The 26,218-nt window shown below is 39.3% G+C and overlaps 2 protein-coding genes across 2 annotated transcripts; both read right to left on the bottom strand.

Moving 5' to 3' along the window:
- Window positions 1-7,817: 7,817 nt before the first annotated feature.
- LOC109994244 (leucine rich adaptor protein 1-like) lies at window positions 7,818-12,828 on the bottom strand. Its single transcript, XM_020647507.3, has 2 exons — window positions 11,862-12,828; window positions 7,818-9,325 (listed from the first exon to the last, which is right to left on the bottom strand). Exons 1-2 carry the CDS (start codon window positions 12,078-12,080, stop codon window positions 8,936-8,938), a joined length of 609 nt encoding a protein of 202 aa, XP_020503163.2. The 5' UTR covers window positions 12,081-12,828; the 3' UTR covers window positions 7,818-8,935.
- A 402-nt stretch (window positions 12,829-13,230) lies between these two features.
- Window positions 13,231-17,149, bottom strand: LOC109994245 (5,6-dihydroxyindole-2-carboxylic acid oxidase). The gene is made up of 7 exons (XM_020647509.3): window positions 16,610-17,149; window positions 15,847-16,166; window positions 14,931-15,135; window positions 14,650-14,817; window positions 14,371-14,550; window positions 13,776-13,922; window positions 13,231-13,677 (listed from the first exon to the last, which is right to left on the bottom strand). Exons 1-7 carry the CDS (start codon window positions 16,962-16,964, stop codon window positions 13,490-13,492), a joined length of 1,563 nt encoding a protein of 520 aa, XP_020503165.1. The 5' UTR covers window positions 16,965-17,149; the 3' UTR covers window positions 13,231-13,489.
- Between the last annotated feature and the right edge of the window lie 9,069 nt (window positions 17,150-26,218).

Raw genomic sequence — 26,218 nt, 5'->3', positions numbered from 1 at the left:
ATCTTTTTTTTATGTAAATGAAATGCAAACCCGGCAAAGGGTGAGTCCTCTTTGTTCTCCAACCAGCCATTCGAGAGGGAAACTTTTCAACAACTGAATCAAATCAGGTATTAAAGTTTGCACAGTGTGTGTTTTTCTAAGGCAGACTGAATGAACAAGCAGCAGGCAGTCATGTAATAGTGAAAAAGTTATGTGCAGCAAGAAATATCAGATCTGCACAACTGTATTGAAGCCTTGCAGTCATGCATGTGTCCTCCCAATGTTTTCAGAAGTGGGCTGCAGTGGAATCCCTGCTATGCTGCACTGCAGACCACGAGCCACAGATTCCCCAACGACCTTCACGCCAACGTTTCATAAAGAAAGTGCTTCTTGATGCAAAACCTAACCTTGTATGATACACATGCACATGTCTCATTTTGTAGATGTGTGTTAATTTGAATGCTCCGAGTCGTGACCTATCAGCAGGAAACTACATTTGGAATTGTTTTTCATTCAGATGTTTTTAGTGCAAAAAAAAAAATGTAACATCAACTTTTGGATATTTTACAACAGAAGATGCAGTAGTAAATGTGCGTTATAGTAGTTATCTGGTATACAGCCTATCTCTGTAAGGTTAAAATAATGTCAAAGGTTTAGACATTTCTATTTAAGTGTTTAAAGGATGAGTTAATGTTCCTGAAAGCCATTAGCGGGGTACTTCACAGCTGAATGGATTCACAGTTTCAAAGGTGATGAGGTCTATCTTGCTCTTCCATTACTTTTACCCGATCAGCAATCTTTCTTATCATTTGTCTTCATTAGTACACTATCCTCACCTGTGTAAGTGAACAGAGAAGGTGGAGGGAGAACTAACATGCAGCCATCTGACTACATAAGCAGACAGGCTGTCTGAGAGTAATGCACCAGTCATTTTCATGATGATCTGTGCAGAGGCAATCATTAACATAAACCTGCCTGTGGCCTCAACACTGTTAGGTCAGTTATCACGCTGCTGTTGCTGCACTGTCTGTTTTTAAGCTGATGTCATCTTGGCTTGCATGGAAATGTACAATAAAAAAAATAGCATGGTGGCCATTTTCCACTGATGTCACTTTGAGGTTGTTTAGTGTTAGGAATCCTGCATATCTTTATCATATCATTGCTCCAAGGTTGCACGTTTGTTTTAAGCACTTTTTAAAGATTTATTTTTGGGCTTTTGTGCCTTTAATGCAGAGATAGGACAGTGGATAGAGCCGGAAACCAGGGAGAGAGAGAGTGGGGAGCAACAAAAAAAACCCAGTTACAAAGTGCTCCACAAATAAAAGCAATCAAACAATTCATACAGTGAGGAAAATGTGCATAAATAAAAAAGTACATGCATAAATCACAACAATAAAGTGCGCTGTGGACAGCAGACTCTCCTGAGACCTATCAGTAACAGCATGCTAAGAGGCTTTCCTCCCCCACCACAAAGAGCTGTCTGTTAGGGCCATGGAGGCATCCCAGGAGTCAGCCGAGGCAGGTGGCTATCCCCACAGGGTATGTATGTGGGGGCTGGGAGGCTGAATGCTGGAGTAATCAGAGACAAGTCAAGACAAAAGCTTGGTGTTATTTTAGCGGTGTGGGTTTCCAACTGTTGAATGTCTGGGTTAAATGTTGCTGGAGAGGAACACCAAAGTTAAGGAGGGAAATAAGGGGCATATTTTATGTCCAACTCAATTGTCTATAGCTGCAGCCTGGACACATGAAAATAATAGTGATGAACATTCAATTTGTCTCAGTGTTAAAGTTTTTGCAGTATATTTGTTTGAATGTATTTCTACCTTCATTAATCGGTCTTTGCATCAACTGAGTAAATGAAACTCAAATGTCACATGGTTTATCAAATCAACTGGAGGAAACTCTATCCAAATGTCCCTCCAAATTTACACCCTGACCCTAAATGTCCTTCCCTTTTGCACGCTATCTTTCAGGTAGATGGGGCTTGATGGTAATTCAAACCAACAAAAGTGACTCTGCAGCTCTGGATACAATCCAAATCCCGATCAAGTAGAAATGATCTTGTGTTTTCATTTAAGCTCTGGATTTGAATGAAGGGGCTTTAAGTGGGCGCCACTGAAACCTTGTCAATTTTGCATCCTAATCCCTGCTTAATATTAGTTCTTTACCTGCTCAACCAAAGCACTTAAGGGATATCCTACAGGTAACCCTGTGGATGAGATGCAGAGGATAGTTTAGGTGGCAAATATTAGGTTTTATCTTGGATGGCCCTTGGTACCTTTTTTGACTTATCAGTGCCAACATGCAGCAAAAAGGATTGCATCCATTTATTGAAACATAATTGTTAATCTCTATTTGATGAAACATTTCATCCCATCAGGGCATCGCACAGACAAAAACTGCTTTGTCTGTTTTTCAGGAATCAAACATGGGAGTTGCTGAAATACTATCATGATGATCAGATGGAAACACTCAGCGGACTGAGAATGAGCAGATATAAACACAGGTGGACAGTTGGGAATTTTTCTCAATAAGCTACAAAATGAGTTTTGACCAATAGGCAGATAATAGAAGAGAAATGTATAACCATGCTGTAAACTGTAAACTGATAGAGCGCTAGGAGCAGAAAATAGGAAGGCCTTGCCTTGCACGACAGTTACTGTGGAGTCCAATACTTTGTCTTTCCCAAGAGGATCACATCTCTCTCCCAGGGATGATGACAGTTTATGAGAGAGTGTAGACAGAAGGACTAGGAAAATGGAATCCCACAGTGACAAGGAAGTTGTGATACTCTTGTGTACAGTAATGAAAAAGAGATAATTCATGAAGAGGTCCAGAGCTCATACAGGCAAACTTAAAAAAAAAAAAAACTGTAGGAAGGATTGCAAAGTCTTGCTCTGATCGAAAAGCTTGAGGCAAGACTAAATTAATTGTCTCAATAAAGAATTCTTTATTGAGACTTGGGAAAGCTAGAGAATATTTGGAGTACACACAACAAACTGGGTCTGTGACAAATATTTTTCTCTCCTGGCTGTAGTTCACACATCTTAATGAATTGAAACAGAGCTGTTTTTTTTTTCTTTTTTTTTTTTTTGGGGGGGGGGGGGGGGGGGGGGGGGGGGGTATGGGGGGGTGCTGTTAAGATGTTAAAATAATAAAATATGGACGAAAACAGCAGGCAGAAGAATTACAACAAGAGTTCATATCTAACAGATTGATGGAATATCCAAACTTCTTCATCACAAAGTCGTTAGATCAATGTGTCTTGACCTCTCTGGGTCAATCAATTGTGATGCTTTCCCATTGACCCCAAACTGCCCCTCGTTTGACCTGGATGAGTGTCCAGGGAACTACAAAGCAGTTATCCACTGGGAAACATTTTTGGTCCGCCATGTTTGCCAACAGAGGGGTAACCCTAGCAATGCTTCTTTAATGACACAGCGTCCTATTGTTGCTAGGTGTCGTTTGAAAAGATTGTTGACCTTTTGGCTTCATGATGCCCGTTGCCGGCAGGGTTTCTCAATGAGATATTGTTAAAAACTAGTGTGGCAATAACGCAAAATGAGAACGTCTTCGCAGTTTGAGTGTGACACCACAAGTCAAATACACGGACAAAGCTGGAAAAGTTTTACCTGAAATAATCTCATTCACTGTAATAGCGAGGTTTCCATGAAGTTCAAAGAAACCATGATAAAACATACTTCTCTCAGTCTCTTTCATGACTCACAACTTTGCTGTCAAAGAGCACAGCAGAAGTTCAAACCCTCTGGCAGGGTCAGTGCCTTCTGTAGAACTCCCTTTGATTCCTAATATAGTCACGGAAAGGCTTCCTGGCTCAGATAGAAAGAGAAAAGGGGAGTGAAAAAAGGGGGGATCAAATGGGATAGAGGTTTGTTTTGTTCGCCCCTTCCTATCTGGTGAAGGTTCCTGGCTGATGCAGCTTGGTGTTTAATCTCAGCTGGATCAACAGCCAGGGCTGCCAAAGACTAGTCAGGAAAAAGGACCCCAAAACAGATAGACTTGTGAGTGGAGAGAAGGTAACGCTCATTTGATATTCAGAGTAAAGGTTGTACTAATGATGACTAAGTGGCCAATCCTTCGTTCCTGTAATAAAATAACTTTAAATTTGTTGACATTGGCGGTGGTCACAGTGTAACTGGTTTAACCAGTCCATGCTTTCATTAGGAAATTATCTCCCAACGATCCTCTGATGCTAATGCATCAAAAGATGAAGAGATTGATAGTTTGTTTAGTAGAGCTTCGTATGTAGACACATTATTTTTTTCTTCAGATTTTTCCTCCTTTTGTCATTCAGAGTTGTGTTGCAACTATGTGCTGAAATGATTAAAAGCTTTGTCAATCCCAAGGGAGCTGAATATTCTAAAGATGATTGTCTGTCGTTACCCCCTTTACACTTAATGATAAATGTGTCAAATGTAAACTGGTACAAAATAATTGTAAAAAAAAAAAAAGTAACACTGCTCCATTATGAAAATATCTAAAATATGTAAACAATAAGTACTGTGAAGTGAAAACCTGAAGAATAACGGTCAACATAAGTTTTAAAAAGGATAATGTTGAAGATGTTGATTTATTCTCTTGTATTTCATACATAAATAATATATATAGAGTTAATTAGTATTCAAAATGAGTGGGATATATTAAAATGTTTACCTGGTCAATGCTATTTTGTCATTCCAGCTGATGTTATTAGGATTTTTTTTCTGTATGTCTGTTTTTGTGAATGTAAATTTACATTTTGGCAGCACCTTGGGTAAGTCTCTCAAATGATACAAGTGTTTCCCATATTACCTATTTATTCTTGACTTTTGGTTCACTGAGCCATGGCTACACAAAATACGTAAATGTACAAATGGGATTGATATCATCTTGTGAGATTTCCCAAACACTAGAGAAAAATGGCCCAGAATTGGTCTCATGGGGCTATTGTAAATCTTTATTGCTGTAACTACATCTGATAAACAATCAAGCACGCCCTCTGTTTATGCTGATTAAAAATAACCCCATGAACTATGAATGGAATGTACCAGCATGGAAGCTAATATGTTCTCAGGCCGGCCTCTGGCAGTATTTGGGTTTCTCAGATACTTTCTTGGTGATGTTTACAGAAGCTTCCAGAGGGTGCTTTATTTACCACATCTCAGCGAAGCTATTTTATGAGAGCAGGGGCGGCGGCCATTGTTAATGTTTAATATTTGCACTGATGAACACAGTGTCTGTTCTGAACAGTTCCCAGCAGCAGAACGGTTTTAAGAGGCTCTTAAGAGGACATTCAGAGTTCAAAATCTTGGAAAAATGCCAACTGATTTCTCCTTCAAGACGCCAGCTCCTTGAAACTGGAGTTTTCCTCACTGAAGAGGTAACCTATATGACCTCCACTGATGTAATAATAAGTATTTGCTTGGTCTGAGGTCCATAGCTATCGTCGCATCAGCAGCGCAGAAAAACTTAAAGGACAACTTCAGTGTTGCGTCAAACCTTGACATTCATTAAGTATTTTTCCTAGACGATACAAGATATGCATGCTATGGGACAAGCCTTATTAAGTTTGCCACAGCTTCATAAATCTCCCAACATGGAGCTCCTCATGTCTGGAAATGTAATAAGGCCGACACGGTGGATCTAATGTGCGTCATCCATCATGAGTGTAAGCATAAGCATGGTCGCTTAGCACACAGACCCATTGCAAACATTTATTCTTAAGTTCACCATAACTCCCTTTAATATAACTGATGTGTAAAGACATCTCCAGTCCATTTAAGGTTGTTGGATAACTGTGAAGCACACCAGATGCCCAAAGAGAGAAATCCCAATTAAACCAGAGTCAAGTAACTTGACAATGGTGTACGTTTACTGTGGTATCTGCTTCCTGTCTGGCTCTTTTGATCCCCCACTAAAACCTTCTCCACTAACCCTGTATCCGGTATCCTCATTTGGTAGCATGGCGACAGTTTCCCAGATACCAACGGTATTGGTTTCCCTTCATCTTGTGGCAGAGGTCCAACCACAGTGTCTAATTTGTTAATGGATCCCTGCTGGAAGCTGCCGTCGTGACTGTGCATGAGTGTAATTACGTGTGCTTGAGTGAAGAAACTAACCATGAGAAAAAATAACATCAATGTTTTGCACTTTGAACCAGAACTCAGAAGGCTGATTTTGCTTGCTTTCAAAAACCTGGGGTTCATTCACCCTTTGGAACAGGGTGTCTATAGGCTGACGGAAAAATTCGGCTGACTTCATTCTCGCTTTATAAGAGGAACACTTATGTTGTAATTTGACCCTTCACTTTTACTAGGAAAGGGTGAAAACACAGGTTTAAGTTTGTAGCTGGAGCAGAAATGATGACTTTTTCTAGAACTGACAGGGTGACTTGTTAAAAGACGGCACTGATCTCACAACTACGAGCTGTGTCAACTTGTTCTCACTTTTATGTCGGAAATGAACACTTCCAAAGCAAGGGGAAGACAACTCTAGTTTAGGTGAAGTGTACCATACAGCTCTGAGGAATTTTGACTCATACGTATTGCAGCAGAAACTTGCAAAACCTGTTTTGTGTGTCCAATTATGTCAAAGGCCCCTACCTTTCGTCTTAACATTTTCCCTTGAGGGCTAGAAGGCAGATTTGACATGGTTGCATTTGTTAGTATGTGACATTTTTTGGGGAAGTCTAGAGAACTTTTTGTGTTTTTAATTGAATCGCTGACAAGAAGGTCATGCTGCCATTCATAAAGCTCTGCGGTTTAGTGGTCTGGTTCAGCTTGACAGGGAGCTTAAGCTCACCAAAGCCTCTGGGAGGTGGAGATAAGGAAATTGCAGCATAAAACCCAAATCAAGCAGCTTTGCACTTTGAGTGAGACAAAGTTCCAAGTGTGCTTAAAGTGGTTGGACAAAGTGATTATATCTGTCTAGAACTAATGTAACATTAAAGGCATCCATTGTGTCTAATGTTATTTTCTGCTAGAAGATTTCAGGATTTAGCTTCATTCGAGATTTCACAACTGCTAGTTCCATATAATACGAGACAGCTCCATGGACCAAGTGAATAATTGAAGACTAATCCGGCAAGGCAACATGTCCTGATGTCAGTCCTGAGTCTGAGAACTCCTGATACCGTGCCCCATGGCCATGCATTCATTTGCAAGCCAAAGAGACCTAGCTTCTCATCTTTCCTATAATGACTTTCCCTGTATAGTCTGTCTGGAAGTTCAATTATCACATGAAAGATAAGACACAAGACAGATGCAGAACAAATGAAAATCAAAAAAGAGGACGGTGAAATATTCTGTACAGACGGTCTTTCAATTCCAATTTGGTGTCATTCTTGATCGGTGTTTAGTTGCACAACTTTTTGAACTCACAACAGGCACTCAAGAGCGTTCTGTAATACGATTCTTTATCCAGGATATTACAAGGAAGTCTTTCAAAACCTCATCCCAAATGCCATTTCTCTGCTAATGGCCTGGGAACTTCATTTTTTTTTCTAAAGTTAGAATCATCTTCCTGTTTTTCTTTTATCAAGTGTTATAGAGAGAGAGAGAGAGAGAGAGAGAGAGAGAGAGAGAGAGAGAGAATAATTAATGAGGGTCATTTTCAACGCAACATTACACAGGGCATCAGAAAGCCCGACTTCATTGCAGAGAGATGAAGCCTAACGTTAAATTTACCAAAAAAGGAAACCACCATAATGTTCACTTTCCATCTCATTAAGATTCAGTAATGGGGTGTGTGAAATTGTTTTTTTTTTTTCTAAAAATGTGGAATTATACAGCAGTTAGAAGGTATTTTTTCCCTTCCCTTAAAAACGTACACAATGTGACTCAGAGGAAAATCAATATATTATTTCATTTCCACAACAAAGTTAACAGCAACAAAAAATCCCCAAAAAAGAGGGAATGACAATACAAAAAAATCAACATGAGTTTAAAGCTAGAAAAACAAACAAATGTTGTAATGCTCTCATTTAATCTTTTTTTTTTTTTTTTTTTTACAACAGAGATTTAAAATGTGCCCACAGAGCAAACGTGTTCCACATATGTCCAACACCAACAAATCTCCCATCTGCTGTTCATAGGGTTCCCCCCCCCCTCCCCCGGGTATAAATTATCTGTAAGACAATCAAATCGCTTTGGTCTTTCAGTCAAGCATATGTGTTTTGAATGTGCTACTTATCTCTTCTGTGTACATGTAAACACCACTTTTTCAGGATGGGGTTCTGTATGTCAGTCAAAATGTCTAAGAAAAATCAATCAAAAGCTTTAACGTTTACAGTCGGCAACACTCAAAGATTTGGCATGGAAACAAATTGCACTTGCTGTGTAACACTTAAACATATCACTGCGCCACTTAAAATAGTTAATCTCTCCGATCGCACCGCATTAAATGCCCAATTTTCCAAATTGCAGCTAAATCCTTATCTACTCCTTTACTAGGATCAGTTTATAATGGTTGACTTAACACATAGTTAAGTTAACATTTATAAAGATAAAGAAGGACATTTGCTGTTCTGCTAATGTTGCTACTTCCATCCACGCCTTACTTGCTAGGATGTAATTTGTAATTAATTGTAAAATAAATAGCTGAGGTACTGCAAACCTCCAAATAAATACAGAATTGGTTTAAAATAGAGCACCCTTTAAATTCAATTGACCTGCATCATAAAGTATTAAGACATTAAGAGTTGTTAAGAAGTTTCATTGTGGTTAGTGTGACATTAAGTGGGAATTGTTTCATGAGGTGTGTTAAGGACTTGGTGTTACAACTTAAGGAAACTGGTTTCAAGGTTCAAGGTGTCATGAGTCATTTTCTAAGTCTTGCCAACATCTTTGCTGCCGCTACACTGACAAAATTCAAATCATGTGAGAAAATAACCTGACAGCTGTGTTAATATGTCAGAGTTAGTCAGTAGTCTCTGCAACCACCATGTTTTAGCTTCATATTATCCAAAGCAGTAGTATTCGTCTGATTCCACCCTGAGTTTCAGAGGCGACTTGCTGAAAGCATCTCCGTCGATAACTGATTTATCCACAAAACTGTCGAGATCTGTTGGTGACGGGTTGTCCGAGAGGTCCTCTGCTAGCGTGTCCAAGTAGCTGCCCACAGACAGACTATCCAGTCCGTCACTGTTCCCATCATTCAAGCTGTTAAAGCTGCCTCGCAGTGAGGTACCGTCCTGGCTATCTGACAGGCTGTACAAGCTGCCCGTCAGGCTCCCCTCTTGGCTGGCAACGCCTCCTTTGTCTTCCATCATCCACCGGATGGACTCGATGCCCTCGTTGATAGACATCAGCTGCTGCATCAGCTTCCCATCAATGGCTCGCAGATGTGCCTGTGAGAAGAGAGATATCATAAGGTAAATCAATCACTCCATGTTTAGCCCTTGAAATGAACAAAGTTACCTCACCCCTCTTTACCTATAGAGCAGGTCTAGATAACTCTCTTTGTATTATTATTCACAGACAGCAGACTCAATCCACTAATGAGAAATCACTTTACAACAACAGCCAGGAATAAATGCAGTTTTTGGGGTAGAAACCTCAAGCAGAACTGGACCTATTTGTAAACAGCCATCTGTCTGTGGAGGAACTTAAAGATGATTCAACATTTAAAGGAAACCGTCGACATTATATAACAAAAAAATATACATCTATGATTATCTATTCAGCAAGAAATGTGCATTTCTTAATATTTGAAACCACTCCTTTACACAGATACATGAAGCATTATTCCCTCACTAATACAATGGGAGCCAAAAAACAAACAAAATCCAGTGCTTTAATCATAGCCAATTACTGTGGAGGAAAAAAAAAAACTCTTCATATTGTAAAGGAGCTGTTCACAAGCTTTAAGATCCCACCACATGATTTTCATAGGCCGAATGAACTTGGGCTTAGAAAGTGCCAGATAAAGATTTGAGAATCACAACTCCATAAAAACTTGGAAATCTCCCTCTGCTGATGGAGATCATGTGATATGAACGAAAGCTCCCAATTCGGCTACAAAATAATCCTTGTGGCGAGTTTCTTTCTCAACTATTGTTAGCATTCTTATGCCCTCTCACTGCCAGAACACTATGTGCTATTTGTTTAGACTATCAGGCTGTGTTGAGAACAAAAGGACCTAACTATGTGACACCGGAATGGGGACTAAAAGCAGGAAGTAGTTTGCGTCCATGATTCTGAATGATGTGATGGCTTAACACAGTATGGCTTTTGATTTAGGTCCCTGCCTTGACAATCCACGCCATTGACTGGTGGTGGAAGTGGGCAGCCTATGTAGTCATTCAAAGCACCCAGTCAGAGTGAAAAACGGTTAGCGGACAGCTGTGACAGCCTGGAAGGTTCAAAAAAGCGTCGAGGAAGATGACGGCAGACAAGGCTGGCACAGTGTTTTCAGACAGCTGGCGGTATTTGGAGTGGATTAGCTACCATTCTTCATTCAGCTCATGTTACTGCCGGTGTGTTTGCTTTGTGAGCATTACTACCCGCTTTATACACACATGGAAGCTGAGCAGATGGAATCATCTTGGAATTGTAGTCCAAGGAGCTATCTTGTGTTAAGAAGATGGCACAGGTGGGTCCAAATCCCAAAATGTGTTGTTGGACACAAAAGGGGACCATAATATTGACAGCAGCGTGAACATCATCATTTGAACTGTTAATATAAACACTACAATGTCCTTGTAAGTTTGTGTCTACTACACTTGTGCAAACCGAAACAGTGAATTCTGGATGGACAATTAAGAAGGTTACAAGTGGAAAAACAAAAAGGAGGCTGGATTTGTAAGTTGACTACTGACAAGTGGCTGCCTATCAACTTTTTGAAGTTAGTCTGACAGAGGCAGGTAATGTTTTTTCTCACAACCTTTTTTTATAGACTATGAAATGGTATGGCTTGTTAGAAAATGTGACATTTTACAACAGAATAAGACCTAGGAAAGGTGTTGCTATATAAAAAATAGCCCCTAATAGATAGGTAACTAGTGTGGGGTAACCTCAACAAAAGGCTAAGCCTATCAACATAGCCTCGTTGAGTGATCAGTCTGTGTGTTATAAGCCATGAATCAGCTCTACTACAGTCTGTAAAACTCGGTCAACCCGGCCATCTGCTCAGGAGTCTTAATACCTTTGGTGACCTTACTTCAAATGGGGGGGTGGGGGGTGGGGGGGGGTTACTGTTGACTCAGACTTTTCAGGAATAATGTTGCCATTTAGAAATGATTACATTTTGCTGTGATAACATCGCGTCATGGTGAAAAAGGAAGTTACACAGGCACAGTTGGCTTTCACTGCAGTTTGAATAACAACAGAGGGAGGTGAGGAGGGTTCATCAACAAAGCTCCCTGCTGACTGTAGGTGTGAAGGGCTACTGACCACCGGTTACGCACAGCTTTTTAAGACAATGACTCAACACTGAATCTTTGAATTTTAACCACCACGTGTTGATCCGTAAACCTATATTGCATCCAGCAGAGGCATTTCCTGTGCGCACGACTTAGTTGCCAACAACAAGAGAACACATTAGACTTATTTAAAGTTTACCTGAAATGATAAGGAATTGATTACCTTGAGTAATGGGCTTTTTATATTTATTTTTTAAGTTACTGGATACAAAAAAATGGATGGGAGAAAAGCACAGTTCGTATTTAGAGAACATGCATGTTATTATGATACAAGACAGAGAAATATAAACAAATATGCGTCACTTCATTGAATATTTAACAGTGTCACATCATGTGATATGTTTGGAGCTGGTAGTTGTTTAACGAGTTGCACTTTATTTTAATATAGCCTTGAAGCCTACAGTTTAGATTCCGCAGCAGTTTGTTGAAGTATAGGATACATAGAAGGGACAAAGTTGCTTACCATTTCTTGTTTCAGGAACAGCATTTTGCTCTCCAGTCTTTTCAAGTCCGCAGAATTACTGCACAACTTGCAGTCCCCTAAATGCGTCGCCGTGGACTTCTCGTGCTGCTCTTTATGTTTTCCTCCAACAAGTGAACGAATGAGACTTTCGGGGACTTTACGACCCACTTTTGTCTCTATGTCCTTCAGTTCGGGGAATACGCTGTTATCCTCTTCCATTGTGCCCTGACGCGGGGATTACACGTCCGCGCTGAATGACTTGAAGCAGGCAGAGGAGCTTCACAACTTTATTCACCAGCTCACAGAAAGAAGCGTCGAATCAGTCCCAATTTACATTGGATTTAGCGCACCGCTGTTACATGGACAGACCTCCCCATTCTAGAGTCCCACCAGTAGTGAGACAGTTTAACAAGACCCCTCCCATTCATGAAACCGGACACCAGACAGGTGAGGTGATACCGGGTAGCATAAAGAAAAGCAGTCCTGTATTCACTGAAACTTATTATTCAGGGGCAACTGGTATGAAGCATTGGTGCATGTTGTATCTTAAAATGCATGTGTATAATGGCTTACACTGCAAGAGGAACAGAGAAAACCAAATACAAAGTGTGCACGTGATTTTATAAGTTTAACACAAGGTTGGAAAATCTGTGCTTAGCCAACATCCAGCTTTAGTGTAAACCCAAATTAAAAAAAAACTCTGCTACGATTAAAATGTAATCATGTTGAAAATGTGGCGTTTAAATATCAAACTTCTTTTTCAAAATTAAGAATGTAACAGAAAATTATTAATGAAATTTTCGACATGAATTTTCGCTTTTAATGACCAAGAAATTCTAAAACCTTTTTTTTTTTAATCATCTTATTTACTCATTATGTCATAGGTTATTTAGATTAATTCATCAGTACATTAAAAAAACCGAAATAAAAAACTCCACCTCCCTTGACAAGAGGATTACACGCAGTTTCATCAATTGAATTATTGCACCCCCTTGTGGTCGTTATGGCTCTGTTACACGGGCAGTGTCTTAAATAACAATTACTCCCCATCTACTTCTATTATGTTGTGGTGCAGCTTATCTAAACTGTTATTTAAAAAAAAAAAAAAACCCACAGGAAGTGATATCCTTTATAAAGATGTAGATGTGTAATGATGACTTGTCCAGCATTCATGATACTTTAGTTGGAATTTAAAAGTTACAAATACTTTTCCTTTCACAGGATCCCCTCACAAGTAGCACTGCTATCACACCCACACGTTGGTTGTCCATGTGCGCTTTATTTGAACACATTTTACATTTCCAACTTTTTTTTTTAAATCTCAAAATTAAAAAAAACCAAAAAAAAAAACAAGTGCTGAACTTAGCTAATGCAAATATTTTACTGGTTCAATTACAAAAATGCATCTTCAATCAGTGTTTGAATTGTTTACATCTGTACTATTTGATAGGATAAACGGACTACATCAGCTTTTGAAATATGGACATGAATGAAGTAAGAAGATCACTTCCTATCACAATGTAGCATTCAATATTCTACTCTTGCTCACCAGTGAAAATAGATTCGGGTTAAACAAACAAACTTCATGTTTTGTTATTATAAAAGTTGAGAGAAGAGGCATGTAGCTGTTATACTACTGATTGGCTATTTTTGTCATCGTAGCGCTGGTACTGATCCCCGAGCAGGGGCTGGTGGCCATCCATCTTGTAAGACCTGGCACGCAAGGCACATGTGGTGGCGGCGAAAATGACAGCAACAACCACAAGGGCAGCAACTATCGCCATGGTGATGATTTCAGTCAGGGTGTAAGCTTGGGCTGGAATGATTTTAAGAGATGATTATTAACTTTGTAAGACTGAAAAAAGACAGATATATATAGTCTTTGGTACAAAAAGGACAAAGAGAGAGAAATACCTGGCCATTGAGCTTCGTAAGTGTAACCAAGATTATCAGGGGCGGTCAGAAACATCTCAGCGTTAGTCACTGGCGGCCAGAAAGGCACCATGTTGTAGCCCCTGTTATGACCAATGGGGGCCATCTCTCCAGGAAACACAGACATATCTGTTGAAAAATACTTGGAGTTAGCGAAAGAGCTAAACATGCTAATATTAAAGCTGTAAAAAAAAACGCAAGTGTAACGGACAATTCTTTAAAGAAATGATGAAAGTTAGAAAACATGCTAACCTCAAAGCTGAGAAATATTTAGATTATATAAAAAAAAGAAAACAGACACATCTGTCAAATAAAGCCTAGAGTTAGCCAAATCATGCTCACAATAAAAGCAAATATTAAAAGTAATATAAAGTGGAAAACAGACAAGTCTGTCAAAAATACTTAATGTAGCCAAGAAGCTAATCATGCTAACCGACCTATGTTTTGCAGGCATTATAAAAAGGAACCAGAATGTTATGTGAAGGAATACTTGCCAAAGCCAAAAGAGCCAAAGAGCTAACAATGCTAACTACATGGAGGTCTTATAAAGGAAACAAAGTATTTATTGCTGAAACACCTGGAGCATGTCTCCTTAACCATTCATCAAATATGGCGTCAGTAAAGGTGTGCAGAAGGACAAAGATGGGGTCATTGGGTGAGAGGTGAGTTGTTCCTCCAGTCCCGTTCAGGAACAGATGAGCCAGGTTGTGGAGGGTCCTCACCACTGGGTCGTATTTCCCCTGGGGGGTGCTGTAACCTGCAGATGACAACATGAACGTGAATAACAAAATCCTCATAGGAGGGAAAAAACAAATCTCTATGCCAGATGGACATAAAGAGGAAGAGTTTAAGTCACCTTCAATTGCATTTCTGAAGCTTTCGGAGGAGGTGGAGTAGTAGGGTGGTGTGTCAAAAGTTGTAACCTGCAGACATTCCTCCACGTCTTTGGGCTCTGGGAGACGCTGCACCATCGGCCTGTCAACATTTCCTGCTGGGTTCCTTCTGATAGGATTAGTCTCAGTGCCTGGAAAAGGAATCACATCAGACTAAACTTCTCTGCTCTTCAACAACAGAGAGAATCACTGTAACGTCACAAAAATATCCCCTTGTTGCTTAATAAAAAAAAAATCGTCTTACTGTTGCAGATGGTTCCCAGTGTATCATAGTCCTCTACACTCTCACAGACCACCCTCCACTGGGAGAAGATCGAGTTGGGGCTCAGGGAATTCATGTCGAAGCTGCTCCTGGCTCCCATCAGGTCATCTGTGCAGATGTCACATGTGTTGCCACCGATGGCAAAGTTCCAGTAGGGCAGGGCAAATGACGGGTTTTGTAGCATGGACTGGTTGGTTTGAATAAAGAGAGCATGCAAAAGATGTTTAGGACGGGATCTGGAACATGTAGAAGCAAGGTTTTTAACCTGCATATGTATATTCTTGTACTGCTGACAGTAATGGGATATTGAAATCATTTACAAGCTTGTAAGATAGACACTACTCACTTTCTCATCCAGTCTTTAATTCATTTCTACTTAAAATTAACTTAACATAATTACAATTAAACACATAAGGTTACTTGTAATGCTTATACACAGGATAAGTCAAATGATTCACTAAGCTTAAAATGTCATTCGAAAATTACCAAATCCCATTCTGAGATTCTACAATTTTAGATCTCGTAAGTCTTTGTAAATCTGCTCACTAAACCAAATAACACATTTAATAGAATGTTGTTAAGCTAAAGCCAGATATTTTTCCTCACAGTTTTTGTGCAAAGGAAAGCACCACTTCACTAAAATCCAGAAAAGATTTCCCGAGGCATTTCTCAGTTTAATTAATTCTTAACCTGACTTGAAACAAAAACCCAAGTGTAAGTGTGCGTAATTGTCAGTTTCTGTGGGTAACAGTGAAGGGATGATAGGGTGGATGAAATAAATATTGCATGCTCATTAAAGTATGAAATTGCGGAAAAAAAGGCCTAAAGTAAAATAAAAGCTACCAGAAAAAAAAACAATGAAATCATTTTCTAATTGAATCAATATTATTGAACCTACCTGCATGTCTCGCTCCAGCTGCAACAGGTGATATCTGTGCCAGGTGAGAAAACCTGGCCCCTCGTGAGAGAAGTCCACACCCCCGAAGCTAGGCTGTCCAGTGCCCAGGAACGTCTTGCTGACCGAGAAGTAGTGGGACCACACGAAATAATTGTAGATGGTGATGTTCTCAAACATCGTGGTCCCTTCGGGCCCGAAGATCTCAGGATAGCGCCTCGTGGTGATCACGATCTCAGGGTGCACTGTGCGTTTGGCCTGGTCCAGCGCGTCAACGAATGCACGTTTCTCCTCAGGGCTGAGAACCATGACGTTTCTTCTTACTATGGGGATAATGGGAAAGGGAAAGTTGATTAATATAATAATTCCTGCGTTAATTGCGGATCAGTATTGAGGGACTGCAAGGGAAGTATAGAAAATGTGCAGGTCATTTTTGGTGTCAATTACATTTATGTCAAATGACATTGTCCCAAAGTTTTAGGGATACAAGCTGTCTGAAGTGCTTTTCATTTCTTCAAATGCGAAATATTTCAATTAACATTCATAACATGTATAATACTCTCGCTTAGTTCAACAGAAATGGTTTAATACGAGAATGAATGCACACAAATTAATTGTGCGCACCATGTGGTCACAAAGTGTACCAAACAATATACAGTGTTGCTAAAAACTCAAGGTTTACTCTTTGCCTCCAGGTGAGATAAAGTTATACAACCCCATTATTATAATATATGTCTACAGATTTACCCCCAGCAAGCGCTCTTACCAACAGAAACCCTCTCGTCACAGTTGATCCCCGTCCATCCGGTTTTGCATCGGCCGCAGCTAAACCCGCCGAAGTTGTTGTTGCACTGACAGGTTCGGTTGAAGAATCGGATGGGCCACAGTTCTCGATCATCCTGTCCGTCGTGCGGGTACTGAGGACCGTGGGGGCTCGCGTCCACGGAGATCAGCACGCACTGTCCGCGCCCGGAGCTGGCTCCGCATGGGTCATTCGTGAGTCCAATAGGCGACGGACAGCAGGTTCCGCTCCTCAGTGCTTCGGGTGTCACACACTGTCGGGGGAACTGGGCGCTCACCACCACCGCGCCCACAAGCACTAAAAAGCAGCACCGGAACATTATCCAAACTTTTACGCACGGCCGCGGCTGATTTAAAGTCAGTTTAACCGACTGTTTACGCACCTCAACTAACTCTACTTCCAAAAGTATCACTTCAGCACATCAAGAATAACTTTCTCTGACTGTTAATTGTGTGTAAAACTCCCCCTCCAGTGCGCCAAGAGCCCTGCTTCTATTTCCCCCGAACCAGTGAAGCGTCCTTCTTAAATACCGGATTAGCGCATGACTAGGCTACCAGGATTTTCTGACTCCCGCGTGATGCCATCACATAACACCATATTTCCAACTGGGGATGGAGGGAAAGAAGGTAGTGTGATCCATCATGCACTGCAGTTTTCTTTTAAAATCTCACAGCACTTCTGTAGTCCAACAACACAGTCGAGGAAGTGTGATTGATTGTATATTCTTTTAATTTAAAACTCAAATTGTAATGAGTGAGTGAGCCTTCCTCGAGACTTTAAAGCCTGTGAACTCGTAACAATTCAGAACACCTTTATGGGCACTGAATGAAAAATCAGTAATATGAAGTTATAGGCTTATAAAATTGTAGGCCTTGGTCCATAAAAATATATTTGCAGAGTAGAAATAATCATTGTTCTGCTGCAGGCTCAGAAATGAAAATATGACATATGGTTCTTGTTTAATGCTTATTTTTAATGTCCTTATTGTCCCAGTATACTCAAGAAATCACCCCCCCCCCCCCCAACACACACACACACACAATAAAATACCAGGATCTAATCTCAAAAGGCCTCAGTGGTTCATGTGTGCGCTAAAGAGATCCTATTTTGGGTCATTTGACTTCTCAGGAAGGCCCCTCTCCCTCTCCCAGCTCCACCACCTCCTTTCCCCAAACCTCAAGGGTGCGTGTGCCGCCATAAGCACATGAGTGACCTGAGGCTCATTTACAAAGAAAAACAAATCTGTTCAAGAGAAGCCCTCTAGGAAAGAAGTATTCTTTGTATTCATTTCATGTTTGAAATCACATGAAACAAACACAGGAGGTTGAAAAGACATAAAAACAAATTTTTCAGCCTTGAACTAAAACTTTTAAAATATGTTCTCTCTGTTGTTTACTGTTATTTTAAATTATCTTTTAGGCTAATAGTTATAAGTGTGACGCACAAGAACAATATGTTCTTTTATAGTATGAATGTTTGTAACAACACAGTCTTTACTGCTTCTTCCTGTTGTTGAACATTCAAAGTAGTGGTGCAAATTTATGCAAAAATCTAATTATTTTTTATTTGTAGAAGCAGCACTGTTCTTGGCCTGGGAAGTTTAAAATGTCTAAAAGCAGGCATATTGTTGAAGGAAATAACTATGTGACATAATAACAAGCATTCTCAAAAAACTACTCAATTCAAAGGACTACTCTGGAGAGTCGGAATCAAGCTCAAATTCACTTTGAACAAAAGCAAGAAAAGAGCAACAGGCATAAAAACCCCCCGTATCAACAGCATCCAGACTTGGATGGGGAACCATGTTGCTTCCCATGCTAAGTTGGGGGTTATTAAGATTTAGGTGGGAATTGTCAGAGCATTCAGAAATGTAAATTAAAAAGAAAATTGAATCACTTTTATGAGGGGATAAACAAACTACAATACACAACATTTTTCCAGAGGCAGTGAACATTTAGACCGTGGAGTAGTAATGGACTTGGACAGCACTTTTCTAATCTTCTACTTTTTTTTAAAGCAGCTTTAACACTACAAGTCACTTTCACACATTGATGGCAGACGCTGCTATATAAAGTGCCCATCAGTATTAACTAATCCCATACATACACATTTACATGCTGCTGGCATAGCAGTTGGAGCAGTTCAGGGTTTAATGTCTTTCCTAAGGACACTTTGACATTGGACTACAAGAGCTTGGGATCAAACCCCCAACCTTTCATTTAGGAGACCACAACCTCTGCCACTGACCCACAGCCGCATTATACTTGCTGTCCCCAAGACAATTTCAAAGATGTACTGCCCTCAGTAGATTCACGTAGAAGTGCAAATTCAGTAGGTGAAATTATACTGAATTTATTCAAAATCAGAATTAAAAATGTATTTATATCTGTTCGTTAGTTGGACAGATATCTAGAAACATCTGCAGTAAAAGTCAATGCATCAACTACTGGCGACAGGAAATGACGTGTGACACTGACCACCAAGCCATTTGCCCTGTCCCAGATCAAATTTGCCTTAATGACTAGTTGTTACTTTTTGTGAAACTTCACCAAACAATGGTCCCTGGCTCCACAGAATTTAACGTTAAAGGAGCAATACGTAACTCTGATACGTAATCAAAATTGGTAATGCAAACAACAATTAAGAGAGAATGTTACGTCTAAAGATGCTGCACTGTGGGACCAGATCACACTGACTTGGGTAAAGGCACCAGGGCAAGTTCAACAGCAACTACATTTACAATTTTCACATTTTTTAAAAAGGTTGGAAATTTGCCATTATGATAAATGTGCTATGACGTGAATCAAGTCATGAATCCCGCCTGGCAAGAGTCCATATCTCTCTGAATCCACTCATCCAATTTCAAAGGCGGGCTTTATACATTTGTGCCTCCAAGCAAAGGTTGAGCTAACTCGTGACATGACATCATCCAAATTTTCACTCTTTATAAGGCTTCTCCAGAGGGCATTATTCACATTTTTCCCCACACATTGAAAGTATACTAATGACTAATTCGGTTCTTTTTGTGTGTAAATGGTGAGGTGGCATCTCCTGCATCAAAATAAGTCTCTCGTAGATAATTTCCAATTTTGATCAATTTCAAGTGAGAGTCATGGAGAGCATAGTTAGTCAGAGGCATGAAGAAGAGTTCAGCTCACCTCTCTTTAAGCATGTTCCCCCACCGTGCTTACCTTTAATGAACTGCCAGGGCAACATTTATTTGAATTCTCCCTTGATTTCGAGTCCAAATCATTTTTGCTTTAGTGCTTCACTGCAGGCTGAGGAGTCGGTCTGAAAACAAAGCCTCTGATTAATTCAAATGGTGAAAACAGCGGCAACATCCTGATTATTCTGGTTGTCTAAACCTATAACCACAGGACATTTTTTTTGCAGTGAGAAATAGGAATGGTTGTTTTTGTTGACGAAACGTACAGCAGTAACTCCAAAGTGTTAGAATCTAGATTAAGATCAGCATGGGGGTTTCTTTCTTTAGCATTTAAAGGCTTACAGTCTTAGAATTGTGAAGTGCGGGGTTTCACTATAAGGTTGCAGAAAGGGCACTAGGTAGTATGAGCAATAATTCTCAGAAATTCCTTCACAGCATCTCGGGCCCTGATGTGTTTTTCTGAAAGGGATCAATACCCACTGAACCCAACAAATAAATCTTCACTCATCAAATTGTGAAGATGGACAATTTTGTGCAAAAGCAAACAAATCATGTGTGCTTTATATTTCACTTAAAGAACCAGGGATTTCAGTTCTGAATGAAACTGTTAAAGTTAAAAAGTGTTCCTTCCAAACAATTTTTGGAAAATACATAAGTGCTAAAATAAATCTTCAAGGTTTGCGTTGCGTATAACATTTATTTCTTTGCTAAATTACATTTTATCAGTGTGACAGGCTTAACATGAATCTCAAACATGTGTACATTCGTTTTCAGATCAAGATTTGACACAATTCAAACAAATGGAAGCTGAACTTTGTTTTCTTTGTCTTTTTCGAACCCATTTATCAACTTACAACACTTCTAATTCATCCCTTCTGAGCCAAAAATGACCACAAGGTTGTAAAACTACCTGCCCAAACCAAAATGTATTCAAACTAATTCAAACTAATTCCATGATGATCAGATACAGCTGTTTTGTACAGACTGATTGAATCCATTTAACATTAATTGATAAAATTTGAATTACAAAACATTTTATTATCATGATATTCTACATGAAATGTAAACTTTTCTTCTTATACTTCCAGTAGGCCAAAACATTTCCCATGATATGGTCACATGAGGAAATGCGGAAGTATTTTTTTTACTGTAAAGAATTAAGAGAAATCTGAAAGTAAATGAAAATCTAACCAAAATTAAGCAGTTCACTGATATAAGACGTTCAGTCAGTGAGCAAAATTGTTGCAACAAATTTCCTTCTTGGGAAGATATGTTGAAACTGATGTCAGCCTTTAAGCTTTGCATGCAAACTTAAAAGCCAAATCATTCATTTTTTATCTTCTCCTGAGGAATGTATTAAAAATCCTCATCACAACAATGCAGCTGTTTTCTACCAGGAGAGTCTTTCAAGAATGTGATATCACACACTGAAATGCAAAGAATCTTAACTCAGTCACATGTGCTTCACGTTGATCATCATAATTCCAGCCTGCATGTAGCGCTTCATAATTGGGGCATTTTGGCAGAGGGGATTACACAAAGCTAGCACTAAGCTCAATCTCATGAAGTACATTGAAAAATACAGACACATTCCTGATGCAGATACAGTTCCCATGTTTCCCTTAAGGGCTGGAGAAACCCCATTAGCATGCTAAGGTTGCTATGACCGTTAAAACCTCATTTGTCTGTTTACCATGTTTTAAAAAAATCTCAAAATGAATACTGTCATAGTTATAATGACACATTACTTTGACCTTAGGGACATGTTCTGGCCTGAAATGATTTTTTCTTTGATCCATCACGATCAAATACTTGTGGGTTTTTAATAATTCAAAGTGCCATTGACCCAAAAATGTCCTCCATTGTTTTAAGGTCATATTTTGCTACCGATCGAGAAAACTAAGAGGAGGTCCCAGATGCAGAATTAACAAAAACTATTTATTCTTTAAACAAAAACTTACTTCAAAAATCCAACAAGGAGCCACAGGTAAACTGACATAACACCTATGCGCTGACAAACGACAATGAACTGACACGGAAGGGACGAAACACAGAGACTAAATAGACACGGGGTAATCAAACACAGGTGAGACTAATAACACAGGTGAAGACAATGAGGGTAATCAACACGGAGGGAAACACACAGGCAGGAATACAAAACAAGAAACACTGAGGACATCTACAAAACTAAATCATGAAACACTAAAGACACACAGAACTGAAGAATGAAACAAAACACACTAGAACATAAAGAAACACTAAACACTGAAATACAAAACTAAATAATACCAAATCATGACATATTTAACTATATTACAGGTAAAGCAGCAAATATTTGTCAAAATTGACTACAGACAAGTACAGAGTACAGACAAACTGTGACAAAAGCTTAGCCTTTTGCCTTATTGTTTAATACTGGACTGCATTATTCTGCTTCTAAAGTACAGAATGAACAAGGCTCTGATTGTCCCGTGACCACCACTCAGCCGACCCCCTCCCGCTCTCTCCCGTGTGTGCATGTGTGTGAATAAACCTTGGGCAGGAGTGGATCATGTGAGAAGATGTGACTTGGGCTTAATGGTAATCCTTGCCTTTGGTAAAAAAAAATAAAAAACAGCACAGTGGGAGTAGTTAGGAGGGAGCTATATAAGCGGTTCAGATAACTGTCTGCATCCTTCCTTCTCCTTCATGACAAAGCCTACAGCAGTTAATCAATCTCTTTCTCAGTCTAAAACAATGAGTCCCATTTGAGCACTCTGTTAAAGCTCGAGGCATAGATTGTAGAAAAGCAGTCAAAGCTTAAAGCTATGCTAGCACCTCTTCTGGGACATACTTAGGCACAGAAGAGCTTCAAGAATAATGTTAACATTAGGATGCTAACATAATGCATTAAACAGCTTCCATAACATTGTTTAGCTCATTATTTCACGGCTAGGTTCACCATTTTAGAGTAATGTTTTAGGATGATAATATAGCCATGCTAAGAGCTCTGTGGGGAAGCATTGTCACAGGCAAAGCAGTGCTTTGAGCTAACTGGTAAATTAGCATGCGAACATGGCTGCAATGACAACACGTTTTAGTTTTTCCTCTGAGGGGCTACACATGGACACAAAATGTGCCAAGAGCTAAATATGGTTGTAAAAGTAGCATGCTAACAAGCTTTTTATGACAACAATTACATGATGGTGTTGTACAACGTTGGCTCACCATTTTATCAATATGTCAATATCAATATATGTTAATAACACCTATGTGGGGATGAAGGCTACATTGGCAAAGAATTGCTTGTTAAAATGCTTACAATGACAGTGGTAACATGTTTGTCTTTAACATAGCCTGATGTTAACCAGAAATACCACTTTAGTTTTTAGTTCTATTGTGGCGTTGCTAAGATTTCAATCAGGGAACCACATGATTTTAACCTTAAATAATAGAATCCTATTCAGGACATGTTTGGGGAAATTGACATTTGTGTTTTGCTGTTTTTAGTCTTAGCCTACTTGTGGAATGGAAGCTTGGGTAAACCACGCCCCTTGAACATCATGATTCATTTGCAGCCTGTTTTAATGGCAATTTATTGGAGGTTTTATAGTTGAAAAATATTGTCATTGAATTTCAAGAGCAGCAAATAAATACTCCTTTTAAGATTGTAAACTCATATGTAGCATTTATGACGATAGAACAGGGTAAAAATAATTTGAATAATTTTCTAAGACAGATGGGGCTAATATTTGATATCATATAATCTAAATGGTATGTCTTCAATAAGATTTATGTAATACTGGGAATACAGTGCAAGTTAAAATGAAAGTAGGCCTATGTGTGTGTGTGTGTGTGTGTGTGTGTGTGTGTGTGTGTGTGTGTGCCCCATGGGCCAAAAACAATTGAGAATATATTTTCTGTCCTACTTGGACCAACACAACATGTCTGACTTAATACAGACATTATTTCTTTCATACATTTGTAGAGACCTTGACCAATATATTAATTGTGAGAGAAAAATAAATAGATTTGGACCCTTGAATGAAATTAACTCCCTTTAATGCAAACCTAATCTGAAGCAGGGCTACAATTAAACTGGGAATAAGCCAATGCATTCAATCCCAAAATTAAGGTTTAAGCTTTTGTGCTGAAAAAGTCAGATACTTTTCATCAAGAAAACAATGAATCAACTCAATGGGGTGTTGTTTGATGTGATAAGCATATTAACAGTCACAAGCTTTAATACCGGCACAAATACATACTAAGTAGCAGTGCAGGTCAACTTTTAGATGTGACAGAAATAAACTGTTAAGGCTAGAACTTTTAGAAATATTGAATAAAGAACGAGTACATTTTTAAGGAGCAAATAAAGAAACAAACCTTTAACTTTGTCTGAAATGGAGCTTTTACATCTGTAGATGTAATACAGCCAAATAAACAGCAGAGGGCAGTGACATCTCATGTAAATATTTTTTACTCATACAGGCATACAACTTCTGCTGACACAGTTCTGAACTGGGCGCCATCCACTGTAAGCACACTGTTCACTAAAGGCACATCCAACATTTTAGCAATAAAATAAGTAGTAATCGTAATAATTCTGACTCCTATTATAAAACTCAGAGGCTTTCACAGTCTTTCCTAACTTATCAATCTTAAGAAGTCCCAAGTTGAAGTTAAGAGAGATTGTAATGCTTGATGACCTTTACAGTAATGTTTTACTGTTCCCATATTCACAGTAACAGTACCTACTGTTACTGTGAACTGAGAAATGCTTTTTGGTTGAAGATGAATGTGAAAAAGGAGAGGCAGAGGTAAAGTAAAAGTGCTCCCGAACTTTCTGTGACATACTTCACATTAGTTTTGCAGAAATACAGAATAAGCATTTTATATGTGACTCAGAGAGGACTTCATTTGTTACGCCAGCGAACTTCTCAAAATGTACTGCCAGCTCGAGGTAGACTGACACGCTGATGAATAGCAGAAGTTAGTCCTTCAAATGAAGGCCTCTGCGAATATCGGGATACTGTCTACTTAGCACATGCACCAGCATCTTAAATCTGCTGCTTTCCAATACTAAAACACTTCAGGTGATTTACATAGCAATCATTTAAACAGCAGAGGCTGCGTGACCGGACGCTAGCAATAAAATACAGAAGATCTACCGCCCAGACTGCTGCTGCCACATGATTGCTTTTTAACAGTCATTAGTCTTGCAGGGGCCTCATCATTTTTCGGTCAATCTTATGCTCTACTTCACATATTTTTTTCACTGATGTATTAAAATGAGGAAGGATATTGACAGGTACTGTAAATGGGAGAGGTGAGGGTAATTCAGCAGGCGCGGGCTGTGTCACAGATCAGCGCAGGCAGCAGCGGTAATTAGTGAGAAACACTAGTCTTGCTTTAGGATGTAGCAGGGAAACAGCTGGGCTGAAGGTTGTGCCAGTGTTGGCCAATTAAAATGCTACAAAGAAGCAGATAATGGCAGGGATAAGGGCTTAAGAAAGATCCTGCTCATCATTACTGGGGAAACACAAACACTTTGCAACAAACCTACAAGGGCCAAGGAAAAGGTCAAGGAAAGGTAGGGACTTTAGAGACAATCTGTGGTCAAATTAGGCGCCATATATCAAAATCTGAAGTTATATTGGCTTGGATTTAGTTTTCATATTTCTCTCCTAAAAATATACAGCACAGGTTGATGTTGACATTGCTCACATGATAAACATATTCAATTCATAGTACAGTATATGCTAACATCATGAGGGCAGTGAGAATGACCGTCATATGATTCATGTGCTGTAAATCACAAGTACGGTAAATCAAACAAGGGATTATTTTCCAAAGAATGGGATTCTAAATCAAAATCGGCTTTATGACCAAAGGAATTTGACTTGGGTTATACATTGCTCTGAATGTACATACATAAAACTGACATACTGATTAAAATTGAACAAAGTCATATAGCTAAGAAACTAGGTATAACGCTAAAAGTTATAATGAAGATTATGTTTGCTGTTTTATATGAATGAAGGGGATGAACATTACAGCATAGAGTATTTGGTTTTAGAAGGGGTGGGAATCGCAGCAGTTCACTGTTGTCTTTTGTCCTGCAGTCAACTTCTTCTTCGGCCAGTTAAGATCTGTTTACGCTACCTTCATTTATGCACCACTATAAGGAGTCATGAAGTCATAATTATTGCTTATGATGTGGATTTCCTTGTTGTTGATATGTTTGATGATGAAGAAATTCGCCGTCGACACTGACTTGCTTTCAAAGAGTATAATTTTATTTAAGCAAGAAACAGCATCACTGGTCACGTCTGACCAGGAGGATCAAGAAGCCAATAATGATCTCTCTCGAACACACAGAGACAATTGCTTATATGCATCCAAACATCCGCTTTTCGTCATGGGTCATA

Source organism: Labrus bergylta, chromosome 22, assembly GCF_963930695.1.
Source record: "Labrus bergylta chromosome 22, fLabBer1.1, whole genome shotgun sequence".
Lineage (NCBI taxonomy): Eukaryota > Metazoa > Chordata > Actinopteri > Labriformes > Labridae > Labrus > Labrus bergylta.
This window is presented reverse-complemented; position numbering and strand designations above follow the sequence as displayed.

Excerpts from the sequence above, each read along its gene's own strand:
- LOC109994244 (XM_020647507.3), bottom strand. The coding sequence starts at position 12,080 with ATGGAAGAGGATAACAGCGTATTCCCCGAACTGAAGGACATAGAGACA. Across the intron at positions 9,326-11,861 it reads TGTTCCTGAAACAAGAAATG|GCACATCTGCGAGCCATTGA; the intron begins GTAAGCAACTTT and ends CTCTTCTCACAG.
- LOC109994245 (XM_020647509.3), bottom strand. The coding sequence starts at position 16,964 with ATGTTCCGGTGCTGCTTTTTAGTGCTTGTGGGCGCGGTGGTGGTGAGC. Across the intron at positions 14,551-14,649 it reads CTTCAGAAATGCAATTGAAG|GTTACAGCACCCCCCAGGGG; the intron begins GTGACTTAAACT and ends TGTCATCTGCAG. Across the intron at positions 13,923-14,370 it reads GTTAAGGAGACATGCTCCAG|ATATGTCTGTGTTTCCTGGA; the intron begins GTGTTTCAGCAA and ends ATTTTTCAACAG.